General features: G+C 37.0%; 1 protein-coding gene across 13 annotated transcripts in view; it reads right to left on the bottom strand.

The window, feature by feature from the left end:
- TRAF3 (TNF receptor associated factor 3) overlaps positions 1–23,706 on the bottom strand; it is a 72,055-nt gene that overhangs the window by 11,784 nt on the left and 36,565 nt on the right. For 9 of the 13 annotated variants that reach the window (XM_072864619.1, XM_072864618.1, XM_072864620.1 and 6 more), the window contains 8 exons: positions 22,860–23,116; positions 19,852–19,903; positions 17,441–17,545; positions 16,363–16,530; positions 11,830–11,910; positions 9,054–9,128; positions 7,159–7,251; positions 2,490–2,630 (listed from right to left, as the gene is read on the bottom strand). In XM_072864619.1, coding sequence (XP_072720720.1) covers positions 2,490–2,630; positions 7,159–7,251; positions 9,054–9,128; positions 11,830–11,910; positions 16,363–16,530; positions 17,441–17,545; positions 19,852–19,903; positions 22,860–23,101 — 957 coding nt within the window. In that variant the 5' untranslated portion in view covers positions 23,102–23,116. The remainder of the gene's footprint in view (positions 1–2,489; positions 2,631–7,158; positions 7,252–9,053; positions 9,129–11,829; positions 11,911–16,362; positions 16,531–17,440; positions 17,546–19,851; positions 19,904–22,859; positions 23,117–23,706) is intronic. The other 4 variants (XM_072864629.1, XM_072864630.1, XM_072864628.1 and 1 more) reach the window with 3 other exon arrangements.

Raw genomic sequence — 23,706 nt, 5'->3', positions numbered from 1 at the left:
AGAATTTTAGCACTATTATTACCAAAAGAATTTAGAAAATATCATGGAACTGAACAAAGTTAAATTTGCAGTTGTCTCTCTTTCAGATGCTCCTAATGGACCTTTCCATTGCAACTGACAGAGCAAAACTGAAAAGCTAAAGAACACACTAGAAAAGGAACCAAAGGTACTACTTGACTGGCAAAACAAATCATACATCCTCCTCCTTTGAAGGAATGTATTACCAATCAAATAATTTTATATTCATAAGGTCATTGTTTCTTTTGTCTTTAGGTACCTCCTGTCCACACTCAGCTTAAGATCTGGCTTACTAATATGCTTCCATATACTCGTAACAAAGACTGGAGACTGGATGTGAAAGTTCCTTTCCACAAGACAGCAATCGAAAAAGTATCACATATTCTCTTGGTAAGAACACTTTCCCTAGAGACCAGTATATAGAAAATTAATCTGAATCAAAACATGTCAAGGTCGAGGTTCCTGCCAGTGCCCAGACTCCTTTGATGCATTTACGCTAGTTGGGTTAAATGCCTCGCAGTGCAGATGCTGCTAGTTGTGCTCCGTGAAACAGCTGTTCCAAAGCCAAAGAAGGTTACATGACAACTAATACTGAAACTGTACTAGAAATCACTAGCATGCTTAGGACTTGGGGGACTAAGCAAATAATGCTTGTCCAGACCTGAATTGGCTAGTTCTACACTGGAAATATCTGTGGCTCTTGTATAGCCATGGCTGCTCAATGCGACCCAGAAAAAAAATGGCTCACAACAGGTAACTAATTCCTTCAACTCCTAGTAGGCAACAGAAAGAGGCTAACCATATTGTCCAGGGAAAAACAAATTGAGGTGTGTTTCCAGGATGCCCTTAACAACCTGACTGAACCAGGAAGTTCCAGTAAGTGTTGAAATAGGTTTAAATAGCTGTAAAACACAGTTTGGCTTAAAATAACTAAACTAAAATAGCTGGCAAGAAGAAGTAAGGGGGGGGCAAAACACATCCTCTCCAGTACTTGTTACCACCAAAAAGCCTCCTGTTGGAATCTGCCAACCATCTTTTGTGGGGTTTTTTTCTAAACATAAACCATTTAAAAATTGATTTTGCTAACACAGCTTGAGGAAATCAAAGATATTGCCATCTGTCATCAAGACAATCATGAAAAAACTCTGCTCTATGTTTTTTCCATTTCCCCCCTCATCACTGGTTATTGAGACAGCGTGTGTAAAACCCCAGGCTTACAAATTAACTTACCTCCTGGTAGATTCAATCAGCAATATCAATACATACAAGGATTAGCTTTCGCAGTGTCAGAATGCAATATTGTAAGCATGCAGCCATATCCCAGACTATCATCAGACCAAGTAACAATGACTAAGGCAGGCTAAACTGGTTACTATGTGGGCAGAACATGGAAAGAAACAAGTCCTACATGGAGAAATGTTGCTGTTGCCGAACTTAAAGGTTTCCTTATAAACCAACATTGAGGGTCTCAAGGCTCTGAGCTCTTGAATGTGCTACCCTTTGAATTTTAGCCGTACTCCAGTCTGGACACTTATCTCTTTCTTGAGTACCAACATTTATAATTTAATATGTGAAGTGAATAGTTAAGTGAAAAAGAATTTTATTTACATTCCTTTAAGCTGCATACTAAAGCAGGTATCTGATATTCTAGCACCAGACATACTAAAATAGTGTGTAAATGATACCTTCACAATAGCTTGCTAAATATCTCCTAAGGTTTCCCTAATTGTGGTCAGTATCACGCAAGCCAACACAAATTCTTAGCATCCACATTCCAAGTCAGCTCTGAACGCAACGCAAAGAATTTCAGCTTGGGCTAAGCACCATGCTAGTGCATCCAGAGGATTTCTAGTTTGACACTGGCTTGTAGCCAGGTGATTCAGACCACAGAATAAACTCAGACCTACTGGCAGAGGAATAATTAGATACATTTTCCTCAGAAGGAGGACAACAGAAACATGGACTTTTAAAAGTGTATTCAAATGCATTGTAGTATGTTTGGATTAATTCCATACCAGACTGATCTCACTCATGATTAATATTTTTTAAAATACCAGCAAGTAGAAAAGAAATATACATTATACATATGACAGTTTTAAGGTGCTAATCTTGTCCTCCAGTTTGACAGTAGTTCCTCAAGCAGTTATTTTTTGCAGAGAATAAAAAATAATTATGATTATTCTTCAGATAAGACTCGTAATTTAGTTTTCAATATTTTCCCTTTTTAAACAGGGGTTTTTGTTTTAACATAGGCTAGGCAACTGCAGTGTTTTAGTGAAGTATCTTACTCCAACAAACAGAACAAACCAGCTACTGACCAAAAGACAAAAAAAAAAAAAAATAGCTTTATAATAAGGTAAACTCTCCCCCCCCCCCCTTTTTAATTAGAACACCTCACTTCACAAGTGTAAAGGCACAGAACAGAAGCTACTACCATTTCTGCTTTAATGGGGAGATTCTAAATTTCTTACCTGTAAATGAAGTATTTTAGATTCATTATTCCGCAGCATTTCCTTCTGTCTTTCAATTTCTATTTCAAAGCTACAAATCTGATTATGTAAAGTTTGTATACTCTTGTTCTTTTCCAAACTTTCATTCTGGAGCAAGGCCACCTGGAAAAAATTCTACAATTACTCCTGCCAAAGTTTAGTAAAAATACCTATAACTGTTAGTTTTAAGCTATCTTACACACATGAAAGGGATGAGATCCTAGTAAAACCTCTCTCCATGTCTTGCAAAGAAATAAACAAACCCCAACCTTCTGATAGCTACATTTGCACTTCCACAGCATGGTATTGGTACAACTTTGGCTAATGAAAGTGCAGACGGGATACACAAACAGCAAAATAACTTGTGTCTAAGCATAATCTTTTCTTCATTCAGTTTATTATTTAATGTCTTGGTTTCCTGGTTTCCACTAACTGACTTGGGAGTTGCTTGGAGTTTGGAAGAAACAACCTATTTAGCTCTAGATCAGTGTTAAGAACTTGAGGCCTGCACAGAAGGGATACCAGAGAAAAGCCGAGCAGCTGAAAAGCTAGTCGGGAAAGGGAAACATTAATCTTTCCCACCTACTGCAATCTATCCTGACCTACAGCAAATTTAATGAAAAACATCATCTGTGTGGGATTGGCTTGGCTTCACAGAATGTGATGGTGATGAAAACTCCTGAAATGAGTGAATACAGAAGGGATCCATGCATTTGAAGGAAAATCCAATGGTGCCTACTGGTAGAAAGCTGCGGATTATATTCTCTCTCTGTATTGACATTTTATGAATTCATTCATTAGTGACTCATTCTGATTTTAAAACATGAGCCTTGTTAGAAGAATATAATATATTGTATCTCCTTGGGGATGAAAGTAATACAGTAAACACTCTCTGTCACACTATTTTGTGTCCTGTTCATTAATGTGGTTTGGGGAAGGGGGTTGCTTTGAAGCTGGTGGGTTGCTTTTTTTTGTTTTGGTTTGGTTTTGTTTTTTAAAATCTTATTGTTTGCCAGGCAAGATTATTCAAGCAGCAAAAACGTAGAAAACAAACACTTGACACAAAATGACATTTGGACATGCCCCGACTAGTTTCACAGAGAGATCTTTATATGGATAAGAAGCAGCACCATTTTTGACCCACGAAAATCTTTTGATAAACATACCACATTAAGACCAATTACTTGGATGCTTCATGTTCCCCAAAAAATCTACACCACCCTTCCCAGTACAGATGCTGGTTTGAGGTCAAGCCATTTTTACTTCTGATATGGGTACCACTGTAGAATTCCACAACCTTAACTGCCCTCTAATCAGACATAGCTGAATAACTTACGCGTCCCTGCATTCCTAGACTCAAGAAGCTAGCTTCTTTAAAAAGGTAAATAATTTCAATCTCTATACCAGCCTAAACTAGACAAAGGACTGCCAAAGTCCACAGGCATTCAGCAGGTTCATCAGACAGGGGCCCAGAAATATATAGAGATACTGTAATATATGTGCGTACCTGCTTTTCAATATAGCATAGCGTGTGTGCATATACACACACACACATTAGTTCCACATTTTATATATGAAAAACTGGCAGAAGAGGCTCAACAGAAATGAGACAAAGCTAATTTTGCCAGTGCAGAGAGAGAAACAATCTCAAGGCTGAAGGAATGCATGCCTAAGTACTAGAGAAATTTTTCAAGAACAAGTTTAAATTTAAACTAGTACCCCTGCCTCCCACATATTTCAGAACTGCTGGGTAGCCACTTTAATTTTTTGCATCCTCCTTTTCCTTAATGAATCAGAGTTCTTTAGTTAATTGTGATCTTTACATTCCCCTTTTCTCATTGTTTCCTCCCCAGGCCTCCCAATCATAAGGCAGTTACACTCTGTGTCACTAGCATTACATTTCCATTTTTGTACAAATTATAAAACGTGGGCCTGTCTTGTACTTAGATTTTCCACACAGTTCTACAGAACACAAGAAAAATAGAATTATGTCCTGCAGCCCTTAATCATACAGAACTGTCATTGCTAAGTCAGTAATTGTAGTTTGGTGGTAATTTGTGCATAAGAAATCTTTAACACTAAATATAGTTTCCTAATTGCATTTGGCATAAGTCTTTGGAACTTGAGTTAAAAAACAGGGTAAAGGAAACACAGCATCTTACAAAATTACAAACTGCATCAATCAGCTTCCTTTACTTCCTTGTCATATTTGAAATATTGCTAGGATAAAGCATGCTCTTATTCAGCAGTTTTTCAAATTAAGCTATTGCTTATTATTGCTTACTAAAAAAGAATGGAAGAAACCCTCTTATGCCACAAAGAACTGGATTAAAACAGACAAGTCCCATATTTAAGTCACATATGAAAAAAGAAAAAGGAGTTTGTATCAGATTTAAGAATGTGACGAAGCCACAAAATTACGTTCAAGTCATTATTTCCAACATCACAAAACCCGTGGGAGTTCAGTCTGCAAGTCTGTCCCATCACAGAGGGAACAAAACACCAAATTTTAATTCACCCCACAAAGTTTTGATTCAAGATTTTACATCTGACCTTCTCTTGCTACTCTTTGCCAACAGCACCATTCAAATACCAAACTCATAACTTAGGCACAAGCTTTGCAGCTCTGAAGACTTTCAGTTTGCATACTCCACAAGCACTGTTAAAGAACGTGGTGACTGGGAAAAGGCAACTTCTCCTTTCCCCTCCAAACATATCACAGTGAGTACCCCTAACGAAATCCTGACCCTGCAGAAACCAATGACAAGAATTCCACTGACTTCAGCAGGGCCCAGATTTCTGTGATATTCATCAGCTAAGTTAACTTTGCACTCTTGTTCTTCAGTGCATCGATTAATTTTTTCTCAAAGAAGAGAACAACAATGAAGTTACAAATCATTTTGTTACCCTTCTCTAGAATAAAGTCACTGACATATGATATGTGGTTAGCTATTCTGGTAACTTGGCACGGTCTTGGGATTTCCAGTGATTCAACTCTTTATTATGAATAGGAAGAAGTCTACAAAGCAGGAAGTGAAAAGAAAGAAAAAAAAAAAAGGACAAACAATGATAAGCAATTATGTCCTAAATGAAAGTTAAAACAAAAATTGAACATAAGAGTAGTAAAGTGTATATTCTCTTAGCTCTATAAGAGACAAACATAGAACTGCTGGGCATTTTTTAAATGACAAAGCACCTCTCAGGACACTGACAAAAGGCAGAACATGATCTATTCTGGAAGTCACAGGGAACGTGGTTTTTTCCTATGATGTAAAATAAATTGTATAGTTTTAATCAGTCTAATGAAAAAAGAACTAAAGATATGATTTTGTATCCATCAAAACAGAAAAATGTACAGTTCCTACATTAACAAAGAGATTCAAGTGCAAAAGCAAACTTAAGTATTGTTATTGATCATCAACTAAGACTTACACATGTAGTAAAAATTATATCTAAAAAAACCTACACTGGACCTCTCCCAGGTTCAGTGGTTTTCTTACAGGTCTTCAAGTTCAAAAACAAGCAGTCCAGGGACAAATGTGCTGGGGACAAAATAATATTTTGCTGTTCCTGTAAACTTCTGCTTTAAAACTATACTTCCTGTGGCTGCAGGACTTTGCTGGAAGCCCATGCATGAGAGATCACTGTAGGCCAAGAAGGGGATACGTTTTCTAGACAGTCTGCTAAACTCGAGATAGCGGTCTGCTGTGAGATGACAGAAGTCACAAGCCACACATATCATAACTGCCACTGGGCTTACACCGGAATTGTTACTCTTATTTAACTCATTCTAGAAAAATCTGAAGGGGCTCTCCTGACTCTTCTGCCTGCATTTGTAGATTAGTTTAGTAATTCTGGGATTTTTTTTTCCCCCCTCAAAAAAGCAGAAGCATTATTTTAATGGCCATGTAAAACAGTAATCTTTTTCAAAAGATTTAAGAAAACACTGATTTGTTCTGAAGTTTTGCATTTTTAAATCAAAGCCTTCAATTTTATTTGGAGAACAGATGGTTAAGTCATTCAAATGATTCACAAGATCATAGCTGATACTGATATGATTTCCAGCATCTCCCAAATCCCAAACATTCTAAAACCAGGAGTCCCAAGGAAGCACTGCAACATGAGCTTCATTCTGGTCTAGCACTAAAGCAGAAGTCATCATGCCCATGACTTACAATATGTTTAATTTAATTAACCCTTGCAGGTCATTAAGTTTGGAGAGCAAGAACAAAAAAAACCAAAACCAAAACTGGTTTATTACATGGTATTTCTAATAATGTTATCTCTGGAAAAATTCTGAGGTAGCAAAAATATAGCTCACAGCGCTGCCATAGCTTTCTGAACCCTCCCTTTTGTAAGAAGGCAGCTCAGAGAAGAAATTTAATACTGGACTGTTTATCTATGTGAAGAAAGTATTTTAATTAAGTTACCAATGAGGAAAATTGTATATGGAGTTGCGAAGCCAAGTTTCTCACAGCATTTTATTATAACAAAGGTACCAGATAATACTAAATGGCTTGATTGCCTTTTGATCCTACTAGTGCTTTAGCTGTACTGTTGAACAGCTGTTAAACAGAGAAAAGCGCTTCTTCCAGTACTTTTATATGATTTAAAGAAATCAATGAAAATTAGAAGTGAGTAGAAGATATACCTTATTTTCTAGAGCATTGCTCCACTCTTTCAATAAGTTAACATGCTGCACTGCTGAGCTGGCTTCATGTGCTTTAATTTGTTGGTTTGTTCCCTGTGACAACAAAGAATTTATACATTTTAGCCAATTCCACTTCTTTTAAACCTATAAAGAAAGAGTATATCAAGACATTGAACCAACACTACATATTTTGGTTCACGGATGCATGTTGCAGAACTGTAGAGAGAAGGGAAATCTACTTGGGAATTTACAAAAGTCAGGAATACATTTAATATAGCAAGTGTTTTATACAACTGCCATATATCTCCATTCAGTGTACTTGATACGTCAGAGACAATAAAGATGAACAAGATTTACAAAATGAATTGTATTTTAGAGTCTTCTGTGTAGCTTCACACTAAATAAAGCACAATAAAACTCTTGAGTCATACAAAACCTAAAATGTCCAATTCCCCAAACCATAATTTAAAACTTCCATTGTATTTCATGAACAGCTTCATAAGCACTAAGCTTTCCCTCAGTTGAGTATGAAAAAGACAAATATTTAAGATAAATTTATCATCACTGGAAACTGCCAGCTTTATAAACTACTTTGAGAGATATTACAATGCCTAGTTTGTCATCCTAAGATGTTACCATGATCGCTCTATGATATTCAGATATGCCGCCTCTGCACAACCTATAAATGCTGTTACAAATAACCACTATATAAAAAGTTTACAGAACACACATAGATCATATACAGAGTACATAAGATGCAGACCATATTACTTTCTTTATTTGTATTGTGTTGCATTACACCTACCTCAGTAAGTGTTTTGCAATGCAAAGTATATTAGCTTTGATGGTAGATATGCTGCAAAGCAACTGAAAGGATTTCAATGATCCTCAAGGTATGTACTCTATATAAAATACTAAAAATATATATGTGGATATATGTACATATATGCACACATATACATACATAAAATGAATGGCAATACATACGACATAACAGTGGGCAGGGTTACAGCATTGATCAGTTCTACCACTAAGAGCATTACTGTTAACACTTAAAATGATGAATGCTCATTATTTAAGAACCTGGAAATACCTGCAGGAAGTATTTTATTGAGAAGTGTTGCTGCTTACAGTTCTTGTCTCTTTAAGTTATCATGGGCTAACAAATGAATCACACTATCTGATAAACTCCATTTTTTCCTGTCAGCGGTTTCTGAAATTCCCTGACTAATCTCTTCATTATATAAGCATCCAGATATATGGTAAGGGAAGCAGAATATTGGAAGAGACTGGAATAATACTACTGAAACTAAACTCTGAGGTTTGGCTTGCTTTTATTTTTTAAAATATTGCAGGGATTGCCAGGATTAATATCTAATTATTTTTTTTTAAATAAATTTCATGCTATGCTTTGATTATACACCTATGTGCACACAGACATATGAATGCACATAAAAATACATGTTTTAAGTGTGCTAACCTATGTTTAACCTTAATAAAAATATTAAGACACACAAATGAGAGAAAATATAAACATACTTAGCTCAAGAAAATAAATACTTTCATAGAAACAACTGAAGTTACTAGTCTATTTTCTGAAGAACAAAAGTGACTTTCTTCTTATTTTAAGTTAAAAAGTTCTTCAAATGTATCATCTTCCTATTTCAACAGTATGTACCTAATAACTGAACTCCCAAACCACTGCAGGAATGTGTGGGCTTTTTATGTTGTTTATTTTTAAAATGGAAAACCAAACATCTGCTGCATAATCACTTGGTGTATCTGGATTACTTTTTCTTAACCAAGACTAGAGAAGTCCAGAACTTTCATGTCAAAGAGTTAGGTTCTATTTGCAGACTTTCATCAATTGGGAAGTATAATTGTTATATACTGACCTGAAAAGTGCAGCCATAACGCTTAAAACTACAGGTACTTGGGGCATTAATACATTCTGACAAATGTGCATTCAACTGCAATAGGAAAAAAATGTGAGTTTTGGCAAAAGACTTTGCACAATAATGCTCAAAACATAAAAGGGCACAGGTTATCAGGTTTGTATTGTGTGCCATTTGCAGAACATACAACACACATGTGTATATTTTCTCCAGTCTAATCTAAAGTGCAAATAATATATATACACATATGTAAACCACACGCACATGCCAATACAGTATACAGTGTGATACATTTAATATACAGTGAAACTTCTACTAAAGACTATTTCAATAGGCAACCCAATTAAAAAAAGCAAACAAAAAGAACACACTCTACAATTATTTATATAATTTCATTTACTTTAGTGAATAACTAATCTTTTCTTAACAAGTGATTTTTTTACTGGTCTTCTGAGCAAGTCTTAAGATCAGTTTCACTGTAGTAAAGTACATTTTTTTTCTAATCCTAATTTCATGAGGAACCCATTTTTCAAAACATAACATGCAATTCTCCGTGCCTAATTTAACTGTTAAATTACACAAAGACGACTAAACAAGTACTGCATGAAACAAAGAGTTTTCGAATTGGTACAGTTAAGGAACTTTAAAAAAATGCAGTACACAGGATTAAAACTGATTAGTAAAATGCCTGCATTTTTCACAGATTGAGATTTATTCCAATATCTTGGATTATTATGAGCACAGACCACTTTTCATTTAAAAATAAACCAATTCACAGAAGCATATACATATATACAGACAGCAGCCATTGCAGCACAGAGGGCAGCAGCTGGATGCAAACTGCCTAAAAGTTGGAGCAAAGAGCCATTTTTGGAAGGGATAGTGCAACAAACACTCTCTCTTCAAAAACAGGATCTGCAGTTTGTATTTCCCACAAAGCAGACAAGAGCTAGAGTCTAGTTCCTCAGCTCGCATCACTCTTCTGGGTTTCAAAATCTCATTTGAAATTCCCACACCATAAGCCCCACATGACTCAACTCATCCACCTCCATGGAAAGAAGTGGTGAACCAATTCTGCTTTGAACGTGTCGCTCTGGAACAGACAGGACAGTCTTTAAAATCTGATACCAAGATGCAAGCGGTCACTCATCTCTGATATACACCTATTATGTTCTAAACACTACCTGTAGAAATTCACAGCATAGTTTCAAAAGACACGTTGTTCAGAAAAAAAATAAGACCAAATAAGAAAGAGACATGTGGTATAACAGGCTTTACGAGAATGCCACATTTTCAACTTCTCAAAACTAGAAGTCTGCCAAAGAGTTACAAATTAAAGATGAAAAATTGCCTTTTATTCTACAATAAGATATCCACTTCTTGTACACTACAGAATTTTCTCAAACTGTTAGGCAGGCATTTTCCCATTTTCTGCATTAAAGTCATTGTCCCTAACCATGCAGCTAAGTTATATATACATTTTCACAATATCAGAAAAAAATTAAGCAACATACAGCAACAGATGATGCAGGGCAAGATGACTGTTTCAAGTTCAGATTTACCAATGGTTTCAGAACCCAATTCTGACTATACATGTAACAACCCAGGCTTTAATGGGTCAATTCTTATTAGCACTCAGATATACCTCTTCTCAAAGTAACTGCTGAAGTAAAGATTTGACAATATGCCTAAGTGCTCCAGAACCAGGATCTAGACTTGGAAGTAAGCACTGATAGAATTGGCTCAGTATACATATTTTCTTAGCAGCTCAATTTCTCTTAATAGCTATAGTATCTATCATCTATTTTGTATTTCATTATCCTGGAGGAAAAGACTGCCCCTGTGTTTAGCAGGTGCCTTATGTGCCTTGTGCACTATGACGTGATTAATAATTTACAAGTGTAACTGAAAAATAGTACAAATCCAACTCAGGAAGTAAGTATCAGTGAAAAGAGAAAAGCTTATCCTCAGATCAGAAACTTAACTTTCCTTAAGTGAGGCTTACAGAGTGCTGAAGGCTTAAATAAGCTCTTCCGTGGTGAGTAAGTTCTATTTTTAGGAAAAAATAACGCACATCGACTTTGACAGATGCTACTTATATCCATTTATGTACAAGAACCTGGATCTGTTCAAACAAGACAGGTTTTAATTTTTTTTTTTTTAATCTGGTCTATATATTACCGCAAGCTTCTACACATTAAGAGAAATTTTTATGCATTGTTGCATCTGGCTGTTGGAGTGTTGTACTCACATTACGCTGTATCTTACACTAATTCTTTAAGTGTCAGTTATTATTTTTTCCCAAGTTTAACAGATTTAATAATAATTTCAGTTTTTCCACAGAATGATTCTACACATTTATGTGATTTTTCTAGTATTTACTAACTCTTGTCAATGTGCACTGAATTTTTATTCTCTTTTTATTTTAATATAAGCTACCTACCCCAAGATGCTGCTCTACTGTGCTCAACAAATGCTTCAAATGGGGGAAGGGCAGGGGCAAAGCTAGTAAAATTGAAAGCAGGAAAGACATGCGCTAATCTTGGGCAAGCCAAGTGTAATAATGACACAAAACTAATAAATTAATTCTTTTAAAATAGTTTTCCAAGAAATCATTAAAGATATTTGAGTGTTATCACACTTAACTGTGTGGTAGAAAAAGCTTTTCTTTAGATCTCACATTTTAAGAAGGAAATGGCTTCTGGCAAAATTCTTGCGAGATCTTACTAAAAAAATTATTTAATTTTTCAGCACAACACTGGGCATGACTTCTTACCTCGCTCCTCATGAGTGTTTTAACACTACATTTATGAGGACATGAAACCATGACACACGGGCAGTCTGTATCTTCATGTTTCTACAGAGGAAAAAGCAAAAGAAACCACAAATCAACTCTTAGTCTGAAATTAAAGAGAGGACGTACCTGCAAAGAAAAGCATCCTACAATAATTATAAGCACACACAAGATTTTTTTCAATGTTTATCCCAATTGTGCAGAGTTACAGAACTGCAATTGCTCAAACATCAGTTTATGCTATCGATAGATGTGTTAATATTCTGAAGCAAAAATAAGGGTATTCTTGTGTTTTCCCACGCAGAGTCAATCTATTTGCTTCCCATTTTATTGTTTTTACTTACAGCAATGAAACAATAATAGAAGTGAAGTTTTCTTCCCCAAGAATTACTCCAAAAAACAGGCATCTTTAAGAGCAAGCAGAACCACTGCAGATATCCTTTTTAGTAAGGGTATATACAGTGCGTGGAAAAGCTCTTCAGAAATCTACATTGCCCACTCTCTGAGAATCTCTCTTTCCTACATAGGGATATTCCCCTTCCAATTCTTTTCCAATTTTGATTCCCAAACATCTGATACTAAGTCTCACTGTTATACACCCAAAGTTCAAAGAGATGGTGAAATTTTATCATGATGCTGAGCAGGCATTTTGATCTGAACCTAGATGATAACTGATATTTCAGTATAGCTGTCAAACCGTATCACCATAGGGAGGGAAGAAAATCAGGCCCAAGCTAATTGAATTTACATTTCTTCTCAGTTTTTCTCAACAAAATGAAAAATCTGGGAAAAAAAAAATTCCATTTCATGTCAAGTGACAAGTCCCATTCAACTTGAAACAAACTGTTTCATTTCTGGTACTTAAGAAAAGCAAAGGTAACAAAGGTCTAGATTTATAAGCCTGTTAGAAAAGGAAGAACAAATAGCATGCCCTTTTTGCCCAGTAATGATGTCTATTTTTTGAAACAAAACCAAGATGTAAAGGAGACCCAAGCTCTAAGATGTGAAAGGCCTTGGTTCAGAACTCTGTCATAAATCTGCAAATATTTGAAAACGTATACCTCCTCACTTTTAAAAACAGATCATCAGGGATGCTGTTCTGAAGCAAGTCTATCCTGCCATCCTTCTTATTTGCACTCGTTCACTTGGTGTAACACATGTAGGACAGTCGTGGTGACAGAAAAAGCAAGGAAGCCTAATTCGCTCCTTAGCCAGCGAGCTGGGACAGCCTCCCAAAACGTGGGGGACTTCATTCCCTCCCCACCAGGACATGGATACCCAACCAGGAGCAACGCTAACAGACTGACAGCATCTCTCCCCAGAGTAACCTCTGTGAGGGTGACTGTGGTACTCTCCTGACAAGCAATGGCTCATAGGGCCATTTCTGCTCAGACTCAAGAATGGGGCCTGGGCCACCTCTCATTCTGAACACATCTGTAATCGGGTTGAAGAGAGACATCACAGACTACCGTGCAGCTTTGGGTAGTCTGCCCTACTGCCCTACAGACTTCTTTAACGGTTTATCAACTACAAAACTAGAAAAATAATACTCCCTTCTAATGTTCATTCCCTAATTTTAACTCACTCTCTTCTCTAACCTACCCAAACCATCTAGCAAATGCTATGACATTGACTCTCGGTTCATGATAAAAAGGCAACATGCAACTTCTCAGCCCTCTCCCCAGTTCTCCTCCTCACTCCCCACAGCAGGGCCCACCCAGTGAAACCAAGGGGACCCCTTCCGATGACTTCAGGATATACCAGCCTAATCCCATTCCAGTGGCAGAATCCTCTTCCTACCGACCAGCTCAATTCACGCAGTCAAGCACACAAAACCAAAAGCCGAACGCAGCATAAAACACGGGTGACACCACATGCAGGGCACCTGGCACAAGATGAGGGGAAGGCAGCATATTAATGTGGCTCCCCAGAGAAGCCAGTGCCACACCGGGAACACGTCTGGTTCCAGAACAGTGAGAAGGGAGCAAGATGACAATGTCTCGTGTCTTCCCCAGCGGCTGTCCCAGTCAGCTCAGTGGTATTTCAGACTACTGAGTAGAGTCCAGATTGCCTCGGCAGGGTCTGCCTGGGACAGCCTTTTTGTGGCCAGGGCGGTAGTAAAGAGGCGGTAGTAAAGAGCCTAGGCACTAAGTAATGCTGTTCTTCCACATTTGTATCATACCACTACTGCCCGAGTATCAGTTTTATAGGAGAAGCACTTCCAAGGAGTTTTGTGGATTATCCACAGAAAAATACAATAATTCAGAAGCATTTCAGGCTACTAATTTCTGTTTTAACAATGCACCATCCTTATCTGCCAGGAGTTACAGGATGGAAAAGGTAGCTTTGTGACAAAAAAAACCCAACTTTTTAGATGGTTTAAACAAAAGAAAAGAAATTAAGAAGTAACTCACCTAGTGACAGTGCAGGCAAGACAAATGCAATCTAAAAAAATGTGTACTAACATCGTTAACTAAAGAGTCTGCCTCCAACAACGGGGATTTCCTACCCCACAGGTCATGGGATTCTATGAAGACATGAAGCGTACATACTCCGGTAAAATTATTTTTGTTTCTATTTGCATACCTTTTTTCTCGGTACGCTCCCTCTATCTCCATTTTCAGTTCAAGTCATTGAGGCCTGCTTCAGTCATTATTACATTAGAGAAAGTTTTAGGCTACAGAAGCTAGAGATGAACTCAAGTTCTGGGTGACAAAACTCAAATGAGAAGTCAAAAGGAGCCTTTCATTCAAACGTACAGTCTCATTAAGCTCTGATTCTCATTACCAAAGTACAACAAGGTAACATTTTATTAGGCCACAACAAATAAAACCATCTGCATTTCCATAATCACTGAACTTTTAAAAATCTACAATAAACTACATTTTAACAAACCTCTTTGACTCGCTGGAGAAGCCAATTCTATTACCTCTTAAAGCAACTCAGAATTCCACCACTTAAGATTTTGGAGAACAATTATTTTATTTACAAACACTCTTTTCTGTACTTCAAAATAATATGCCATTCTTGTTTCCAACATGTATATCTAAAATAGGTTTTGCTGTGAATTAAAAATCTGATAGACTAAAACTTGTCTCAGCTTCTGAAAATCTTGAAAGCTAGCACTAGTTCAAAGATTTCATAAATGTCAAATCTATCAACATCTGATAAAAGAGCGCACTTTTAAACTAAAACAGAGTTTTCTATTCCTCAAAACATAAGGATGATTTCAGACTCTCAAAAATTTAACTACATTGCTCCTATAAAAAGAAACTGCCTGCAAGGAACCTGTGAGCATGTTGCTTAGATATGGAAATCCAGCTTGTACAACGAGACATATTTAATACTGATTTTGTCTGTTAAGACACTACACATTTGTTAATGTCACTCTTTGCCTCACATCGATTCCCAGCCTGAAGAAAGTTCTGTGAGAACAGCATCCATAATCTAAATACAGTTTCACCTCTGTATCAGAATGCACAAGAATAAACAGTGTACACTTAATTTTCTCTGTGTATTTTCACATCTCAGCCACTTTACACTAAGTAACGCACAATTATTAAAGTACCAGCCCTTGCAAGTATACACTCAAACAACTGAAAGCCAGATCTAATTCAGAACTTGGTGAGATTCTACCCATGCCTTTTTGTAACAGCATCTCTGAGCAAAGAATGCTTCTCATCATTAAGAACTTAATTTTCATTTGTGTTCTTGTGTATTCTTTGTCAGGTGAAGTCTCGCATCATTCTTACTATACTAAGAAGGTCCGAAATCTGAGACTGTCAAACTATGGAAACCATGTAAACAGAATTTTTAAAAAAGTGTTAAAATTACAGCAAGAGACATTTAGCATAATACAGTTCAATGCAAAATAATGCAAACACAGTCAAGTTACAATTCTGTGTGTAAATAAGTATGACTTTCTCAACCTCTGCTCTATACTCCTAACTCACAACATGCTGCTTATCAGACCACCTACTCATATGCCAAGAACAGCAGTAACTCTGCCTAGGCCTGTCATGTACCATTGCCAGTTATGCCAAGACACAATTTGTTTTTACATTGTTTCCTCCTTTCCTCTGATAACAGATCACACGGTACCCAGGAAGGATTATATAGAAAGATGCTGTTCTCCAGTCAATTGCTATGCTTATGCTTTTCCTGCACAACATGTAATTGTTATCATGGTAGGTGCATTTATTACATCAATTTAAGCAAAATAAAAAAGCATAGCAAAAACTACTTTAGTACCAATATTATACAGTGGGTCTGAATTTTTTTTAAAATGCACTATCTGAACATCAGAAAAAATAAAACGTTTCCCACTCAGTGCAGTAGCTGGTGTTTTTGCAGCAAAAAAAATGTGTTTTGAAAGTCACCTATTTTCTTTTTTGACTTACTAATTCTGGCTGAGAGGCCAAGGCTCTACTGGCAGCTACACAGAAGCACAAGAAGAGTTATTATTCCACATTAATGTACAGAATCTTGTTCTATATACACAAGAAAATACTGCACCTGCAACATAATCATTGGGACTTCGCTTTTACAATATTTACAGGTTGTCTCCCGGTATTTACAGGTCTTCTCTACATGGTCTGGCAAATCTTTTCTCAGTATTTTTTCTTTGCAATCAGCACGACGACACGAGAGTTCTTCAAACTGACAATCAGTTTTCAAATGCATCTGAAAGAGGGGGAAAAAAAAAAAAAGAAAAAAGTCAAGCCAACTAAGTTTTGTGCATGTCTTCTATCCTTTGAGATAACATTAAATAACTCAGAACCAAAGTAAGAAAAGTTATTTTGTGCACTATAGTGTGCAAGAGCAAACACTAACAAATCTACTCAGGAATACACTTCTGACTTTACACTAAATTTACGTAGACAGCAGATTTCACTGTATTATAGATGTACACGAGCTACTTTTATACTAAAAGCATTCTACCACAGTCCAAAATTCCACGCAGGCTATTTAAACAAAAGGTAAGCATTCTTTTTCAAGGTATATTATTCCACATAAACATAGATGCTGCTTAAGTTGTTTAAGTACCTGAGCTTGCTCATTCAAAGCAAATTTAAGTATCTACATATCTCACTGCAGACTTCTCTGTAGCCTTCCCTTCCGACTGTTAAATTACTGGATTACTGCTATGTTATGCCTTCATGAAACAAAGCTACAAGTTATTTTGTACAAGTCTGGAGAAGCCAAAGATTTAACTCCACGCATAAACCACCACTTACATGAGAAGATTAGGACTGGTAAATAAATAAAAACACGCTAAAAAAGGAATTCAAATTTCTCACATTCATAAAGTATACATTAAGATTTTTTCCCAATTTTAGTTCTCTCTCCAGTTGTCATTTGCTTCATGCATTTACATTTCTGAGCTTTAGTGTCACACAATCACATGACTTTTGACTACAATTCCTTACAGCTCATTGAAAAGCTGAGTTTCAAAACAGTTTACTCTGACTTTTATAAATCAGATTAACCACTAGTGTGAGCAAATCAAGAAATGGACTGGGGTTTTAATTTGCAAGATTTCTTCTCATTCTTTAACTCAAAAGGAAGCTTATGACTATGTTAGATCACTTACCAGTAATTGACCCAAAGACAGTTGTTCTTTACAGCCCTTGTTTTCATTTCTACAGTATATTTGAAGGGCAAGTAGTTCTCTCCTGCAACAATTATCTTTAAATACCTGGGGAAAAAAATAAAAAATAATTTAATTTTAGAAATTTAAAACCACTCAAGAATATGCAAGTTCAAATAAAGTAGAAGCCATGCAATTTGGCTACAGCAGGGTCATTTAATTCTAGATTTATGTGCCAGAAATAAAATCCTACCACTCAATTTTTCTTGAATGTGGACATCACTGAGATTCCTCCACTATGAAGCAGCCCAGTGCAAAAGAATATTTGGATAGGAGCTCTACTACTGCTTCACTTTTACTATAAATACAATAAATTGAAAGGTACAAGAAAGGACTACATTTTTTGCTATTTGCTTGCCAATAATAGACCTGCATAAGCTAGAACTCTCTACATTGTTTGGGAAGCTGGTGTATTAGGCACAATACCATAAGATGAAAAAGAGCCAAAGCACAACGTTCAGAGAGGAAGGATTTAATGGAAGGCAGTCCCACAACGACTAGACTGGTTGGTTGGGTTGGAACACCTACTTGCCCTTCAGTGGTAACATAAAATTAAAGACATTTTCTAAGGTCTTAGACTGGAGAAGGTTTATTATTTCACAGATAAGCAGGCTTCAACCCTCTCTCCTTTTAATGTTCATAAGCCTTTCCAGCATTCTTGTCTGTAATAGAACTGCAAGTAGTTAGAAATAGAGAGCTCGGGGTTTAGATTTTTCCTCTTTTATGGGTGATGCCCCATAAAAGATAAAGAGACAACATAACTGCACTCTCAAGAAGCCCCATTGCTAAGCGCAGGAACTGGGGATGAGGACTGAAGACCATTACTACTATTCTGAAGTCCAAAACAAAGGGATAAAAATTTCTAGTTATTTTGCAATTGCTTTCACAACCATCAAGAAATACCAAAGAACCAAGCCCAACCTATGACTACTTCTCTGACAAACCAAGTTCTGTGATACTGCGTACACTGTAGGGATATTGTAATTACAGAACGGTTCTGCATGCTAACATTTAACAACAAAAAATTATGATCAGATCTGTCCACAGTGACTATGAATCTATCCCCAGTATCAGTGAAGAAGGAAACGCTGCAACCATTCTCATCTGATCTCATCGGACACAGGTCACTGGTTTCTGTTTACTTTTCAGATGCATATGTGAAGTTTAATGAATCAACAAATCTCATTTGAATAATCAATTTCCCAGTACTGTAGTATTTTTTCCAAAGTAATTCACAGGGTTACTAGGTACAGTTTTGCTGACTTAAGGTAAGAAAGAAAAACTGTTTAAAAATTATCAAGACTGTCTAAAAGCTCTTCAGCGATTCTGGACATCAGCATTCTATGGGAAGAGAGAGGTTTCCAGTTTCATGAAAATCACTGACTTGCACAGTTAGTCTAACATGTATTTAATATACACTGCCCTTCTTGTCCTCCTCCTGTTTTAGAGATATTTGAAGTTTCATAACAAATGTATAGTGGGAGCTAGAAAGTCAGAGTTAAAACGACAAATCAAGTAGGCATCATGATTATTGGCCTGAGCTCCTGGAGAGCCCATCCATGTCAAAACTGAATTACGCTGAGCACTGTTCAGAGAACTATTTTGAGTTAAGACAAGGAGAGATTAATGTACCCACTAATCTCTTCTTGAAAATGGTTACTGTTACAAGTATTCATTTAGGCAGGAAAGACTACTAACGCAAAGAATTTACGAAACACTTTAGAAACATCTGATGTAAATACTGCATAAACCATGTACTAAGTCAAAAAATTTTCTTTACCCTCACCCTTTCAAAGGCAACACAAAGTTTTGCTGTGAAAAACAGGGAAGAGGGTATCACTGAAACAGCTTATCCATATAAAAAGAATCTGATTCTATTACAGTTACTGTAACTCCACACTGTTCTGGTTCCAGTGTGGTTCACAGAACAACACACTGTAAAAACACTGGTCTGGAGCCAAACACTGTAGACACTGGTCTGGAGCCAAATCAGGAGTAAGGTTTGCCTAGATCTGTCACATCTCTGCATCTGCAGGAGATGCAATATTTCTCATCATCCTCCTGGTTGATGGGAGGACAACTGCAATGTGTTGCTGCAGCTCCCAACTATGAAAACAAGATGTGACACCTGACTGGACCATTAGGGAAGAAGCTGACATGCTGTTTTCTACCATGTGGTTAACAGTAAAAATGAGCTGTCTTCCTACATAAAATACATGGGTTTGGTTTTATAACAAAACTATCCTCCTCAGGTAGCTTATTAGGCTTATGAAATGATTACCACAAAGCAATAACTCATCTTACGTATGCCACACAATTCAATACTCTTTAATAAGAAACAATTTTAACAATACCTTATCTTTTACTATGCTTTCTTGACACGCTGTACATTTTGGACTAGAAGAACTGGAGAGAAAAGAAAACAGAAAAACTATTTTAACTTATCTGAATTTTTGTTGTACAAAAATTTCCATTTATGAGGCACTTCACTTAGTTATGATTATTCAATATATTTTAAAATCATTAAAAGTGGATGTAGTTCATTATAATGAGATAACATGATGCTATTTCAAACAATTTGAACACTGAGTTTTCAGTGAACAGTATCTGGCATTCCCAAGGAAATAAAGACCACCACAGTGCCTCCAGCCAACTGCACAGTGGTTTTCTTCAAGGCGGCAAAATTAATTCCCTATTTTACAGTCTGTGCCCGATCCACAGTTTTCGTCACTTCTCAATCTACCTGTGCAAACAGGCAAAATATTGTCTCTTCAATTATCCAGTCCTTCTTCAAACAACACCTAACTGAACTTTACTTTCTCTGACAGTCAATTATACATCCTTTTAGGGTAAAAAAAGTATTTATGTCCATCTCCTTCAAGTCTGTTCTCATTTTAGCAACTGTTACAGATCCTTGCTCCCTCCTTTATCTGAATTATTGCCCTGTAGCTGTTTTGGTAATCTAATTACCAAACCTGTGATGTCTTAGACAACAGGTAGGCTGAAGAGCAGAGCAGTCTGCGACTAAAAACTGAACTGGAGTATAGGAAACCTGGGTTCCTACAGCTGTTTCCGGCTCTGACCTGCTAGGTGTCGTAGTGTAAATCCCTTCATTCCTTTTTAGCTCCTTTTCCCCATGTAAAATGGGGATAGTCATACTGATCTCCCTTGTAAAGCACCAAGATCTATGGATGAAAAGTATTAGGTAAAAGCTGGGTAAATTCTTTCATAAAGCAACTCATTGACAGGGTACGTAAGTTGTGGCTGCTAGCAGCAATGCAAGTCAGTGTAAAAGGCTGAGTAAGTTCTGTTATGTTATATAATCAGTATGGTTATTTCAAATCACCTCACTGGCTTCTGCTCCTTGAACTGACCATTCTGTGTCTCATCATATTTCTGAGCATCTTAACTACCCTGCAGCTTCAATATCTGTAATATGTTTCTTAAGTTAAAAAAAAAAAGGAAACTAATCTACTTGAGGGCATATAGTGTTTAATGCAATGTCATGCTTTCCTCACTCTTACTGAATTCACTCAAGCATCCCACTTGCTCTTTTAAATTACTGCTGCATACTGAGCAGACATCTTTACTGCGTTATCTACACTGACTCCCAATTCTTTGTCCTCAAATAACCCTGGAACAGAAGCTGCTAGCATACAATCAGTGTGTGTGTGTGTGCGCAGCAGCATATCAACACTGAATGAAAAATTTTTGTGCCAACCACAGAAACAACAAACTTATTTTGCTTCCAGTTTTATGGCACACTTTTTATCTCTCAAAAAAAGGAGCTGTAAATTTAATTTTAGTAAAGGATTTGTTTGCAACAAGCACTTAAATATAGTAAAACAACTCGAATGAAAGAGCAGTGTGGTACATGGTCTTATCCATGTGTCCTTTTCAATAACAGACTGGTTGGAAAGTCAGGAACGTAAAATTACACATATTCTAGCTGCACTGTAATAAGCACATGTGCATGTCTCACAGCAGGGAAGGAAAATTGCCCAGATTCCAGCAATGCCAGAATTGTTACTGCTTAGATTGTTAAGGATGTGCTCTGTCCATCTGCACACATCCAAGCATGGCAGGTGTTTGCTCTTCTGCAGTCACTGTTATTAACCATGTATTGAAAGAAAAGTTGGTGGGGTTTTTTGTTGTTGTTTTAAATTTGACATGCTGTAGCACAAAACCTACAGGAGTGGATTAGTGAGCTATGGACCCTTGTATTTGCCCAGTACAGAGGTTACTCTTTATCATGAGACAGGGTAATGTAATATTCTCCAATCTCTTTTGCCATGCTGCATGTAGTCTTGATTTATATCTACCTGAGATTACAGTATTTACAGGTGAAATGTAAACTAATACCTAGAGTCAGGATAGTCACAAAAAGTAAACAGGAGATCACCAAGACCTTCCAAAGTCAAATCCTCTCTCTGTTAGTACTCCAGTGTGCAACATCCAGTGAGCTCAATCTCTTCTATACCTGTGCTTTCCCAGTAGTAAATGGAAGTATTGACTGCTTGTTTACCCCAGGAGATTAAAGCTTGCAGAACAGTCTCCAAACATTAGACCAAATTTTGAAATCACACTGCTGAATACAATCAGTAGCCATGCATCAAAGTTGAGAGGCAAAGAAATATAATTCCACTGATGCACAGATACTTCTTAAAAGCTCCTTGAATGATCGCACTTTTATTATTACCTAGACTGGGAAAGGTTGCATCTCTCAGCATTCATTTTATGTCTATAACATTTACTCACTCACTTTGCACTCTGGCCCAGACATCTCAGTAATAGAGAAGCCAGCCTTCCTGACCTTCCTAGAATCCACAAAACATACAAGCCCCAGGACATACAGCTAGCAGTGTTACAGGGAAAGGAAGCTCCACAAGCAGTTACATTTATCCAAGGGTCCCACCACTCAACTGGGTCCACAGCTAGGTTAGGTACCATCACTCTAAGGAGCCTCTGCAGGCTAACTTCCTTGCACAGCGACAATTTACTACGTGTATTCTACGCCAAACTGGCCATGTTAGCAGTCACATGAAATAGCTACTCAGTCTAGGCTCCACAGGCAATGAAATTCTTACCTAACGCACCACTACATGGGATTAAACCACTTTAACAACTGTTTCAACAATATTGATGGAAAGCTTAGTTGTCTCATCCTGACCCAGAGTAGAACACAGATGTTTGCACCAGCACATGGATAACAAATAATCAAGCAAGCAACAAGCAGAAGGCTGCTTCGAGCCAAGGCATTAGCTTAATGTATTCCTAAAACTACACCAGCGTTCACACTATTTCCAGCAGTTCACAAGATTTAAAAGGTATCACGTGTTCTATCACAACAAAAAAGACATACCTTAGCAAGGCATTCATGCAGGTCTCACAGAATCTGTGTCCACATTCAGTCTGTTTAGGATTGCATAAGATGAGGTGACATTTTTCACATTTATACTTATCTTCCACAGCATTTACAAATTTCTCTTTGTAACCACCTTGCTCTGGAACATAAATCGATGCTGAAGGACTGCGATCAGGATTGGCCCTTTGTTGTACCATTTCTACAGATAAAGGGGGTTCTGTCTTCTTACTGGTGTCCATGCTCTAAGATAGTTTCTGTGAAGCAAAAATGAGAAAGCTTCTGAGAAATTAAGAGCTCTTTTTCCATTTAAATAAAATAAATACAGCATCTCTGAGAGACAACATAAAAACAGAAAGCACTAAGAACAGATGCATATCCACATGTCATGTGAACATAATACATACATAACTACCTAAGTATATTAAGCATAGAAAATCTGTAAAATATTCTACATTTTTCAAAGGCTCTAGAAGGTCAAGAATTAAAACCTATTTGTGAGAGCAAAGTGTTAGTTAATTATGGGTATCACTCTAGGAACAAATAAGAACAGAGCTTGCGTTCTTCCATATCTTTCTCTCTCTCTCTGAAAAGTGTCCTTAATATTGAAGTTGTATTATTAGAGGAAGCAGCAAGGGGTGTGGTGGAGAAGGTACACTGGTACAGTACCATGCACGATACTACTCAGATGCTACTGTAAAAAGCACATAACCACCAGTGTCCTATACAGGGTATCTGGAGTCTACGCAGCTCCACTGCCAACTTCTCCTGTCTATCCCATGCAATAGCAAAGTGTAAGACATGCTGCTTTAAGTCTGTTTTAGAACAACACAACAGGTTTTTACTT

The sequence above is a fragment of the Ciconia boyciana genome, chromosome 6 (genome assembly GCF_034638445.1).
Source record: "Ciconia boyciana chromosome 6, ASM3463844v1, whole genome shotgun sequence".
NCBI lineage: Eukaryota > Metazoa > Chordata > Aves > Ciconiiformes > Ciconiidae > Ciconia > Ciconia boyciana.
Note: the sequence above shows the minus strand (reverse complement) of the source record. Positions and strands in the feature narration are given on the sequence as shown.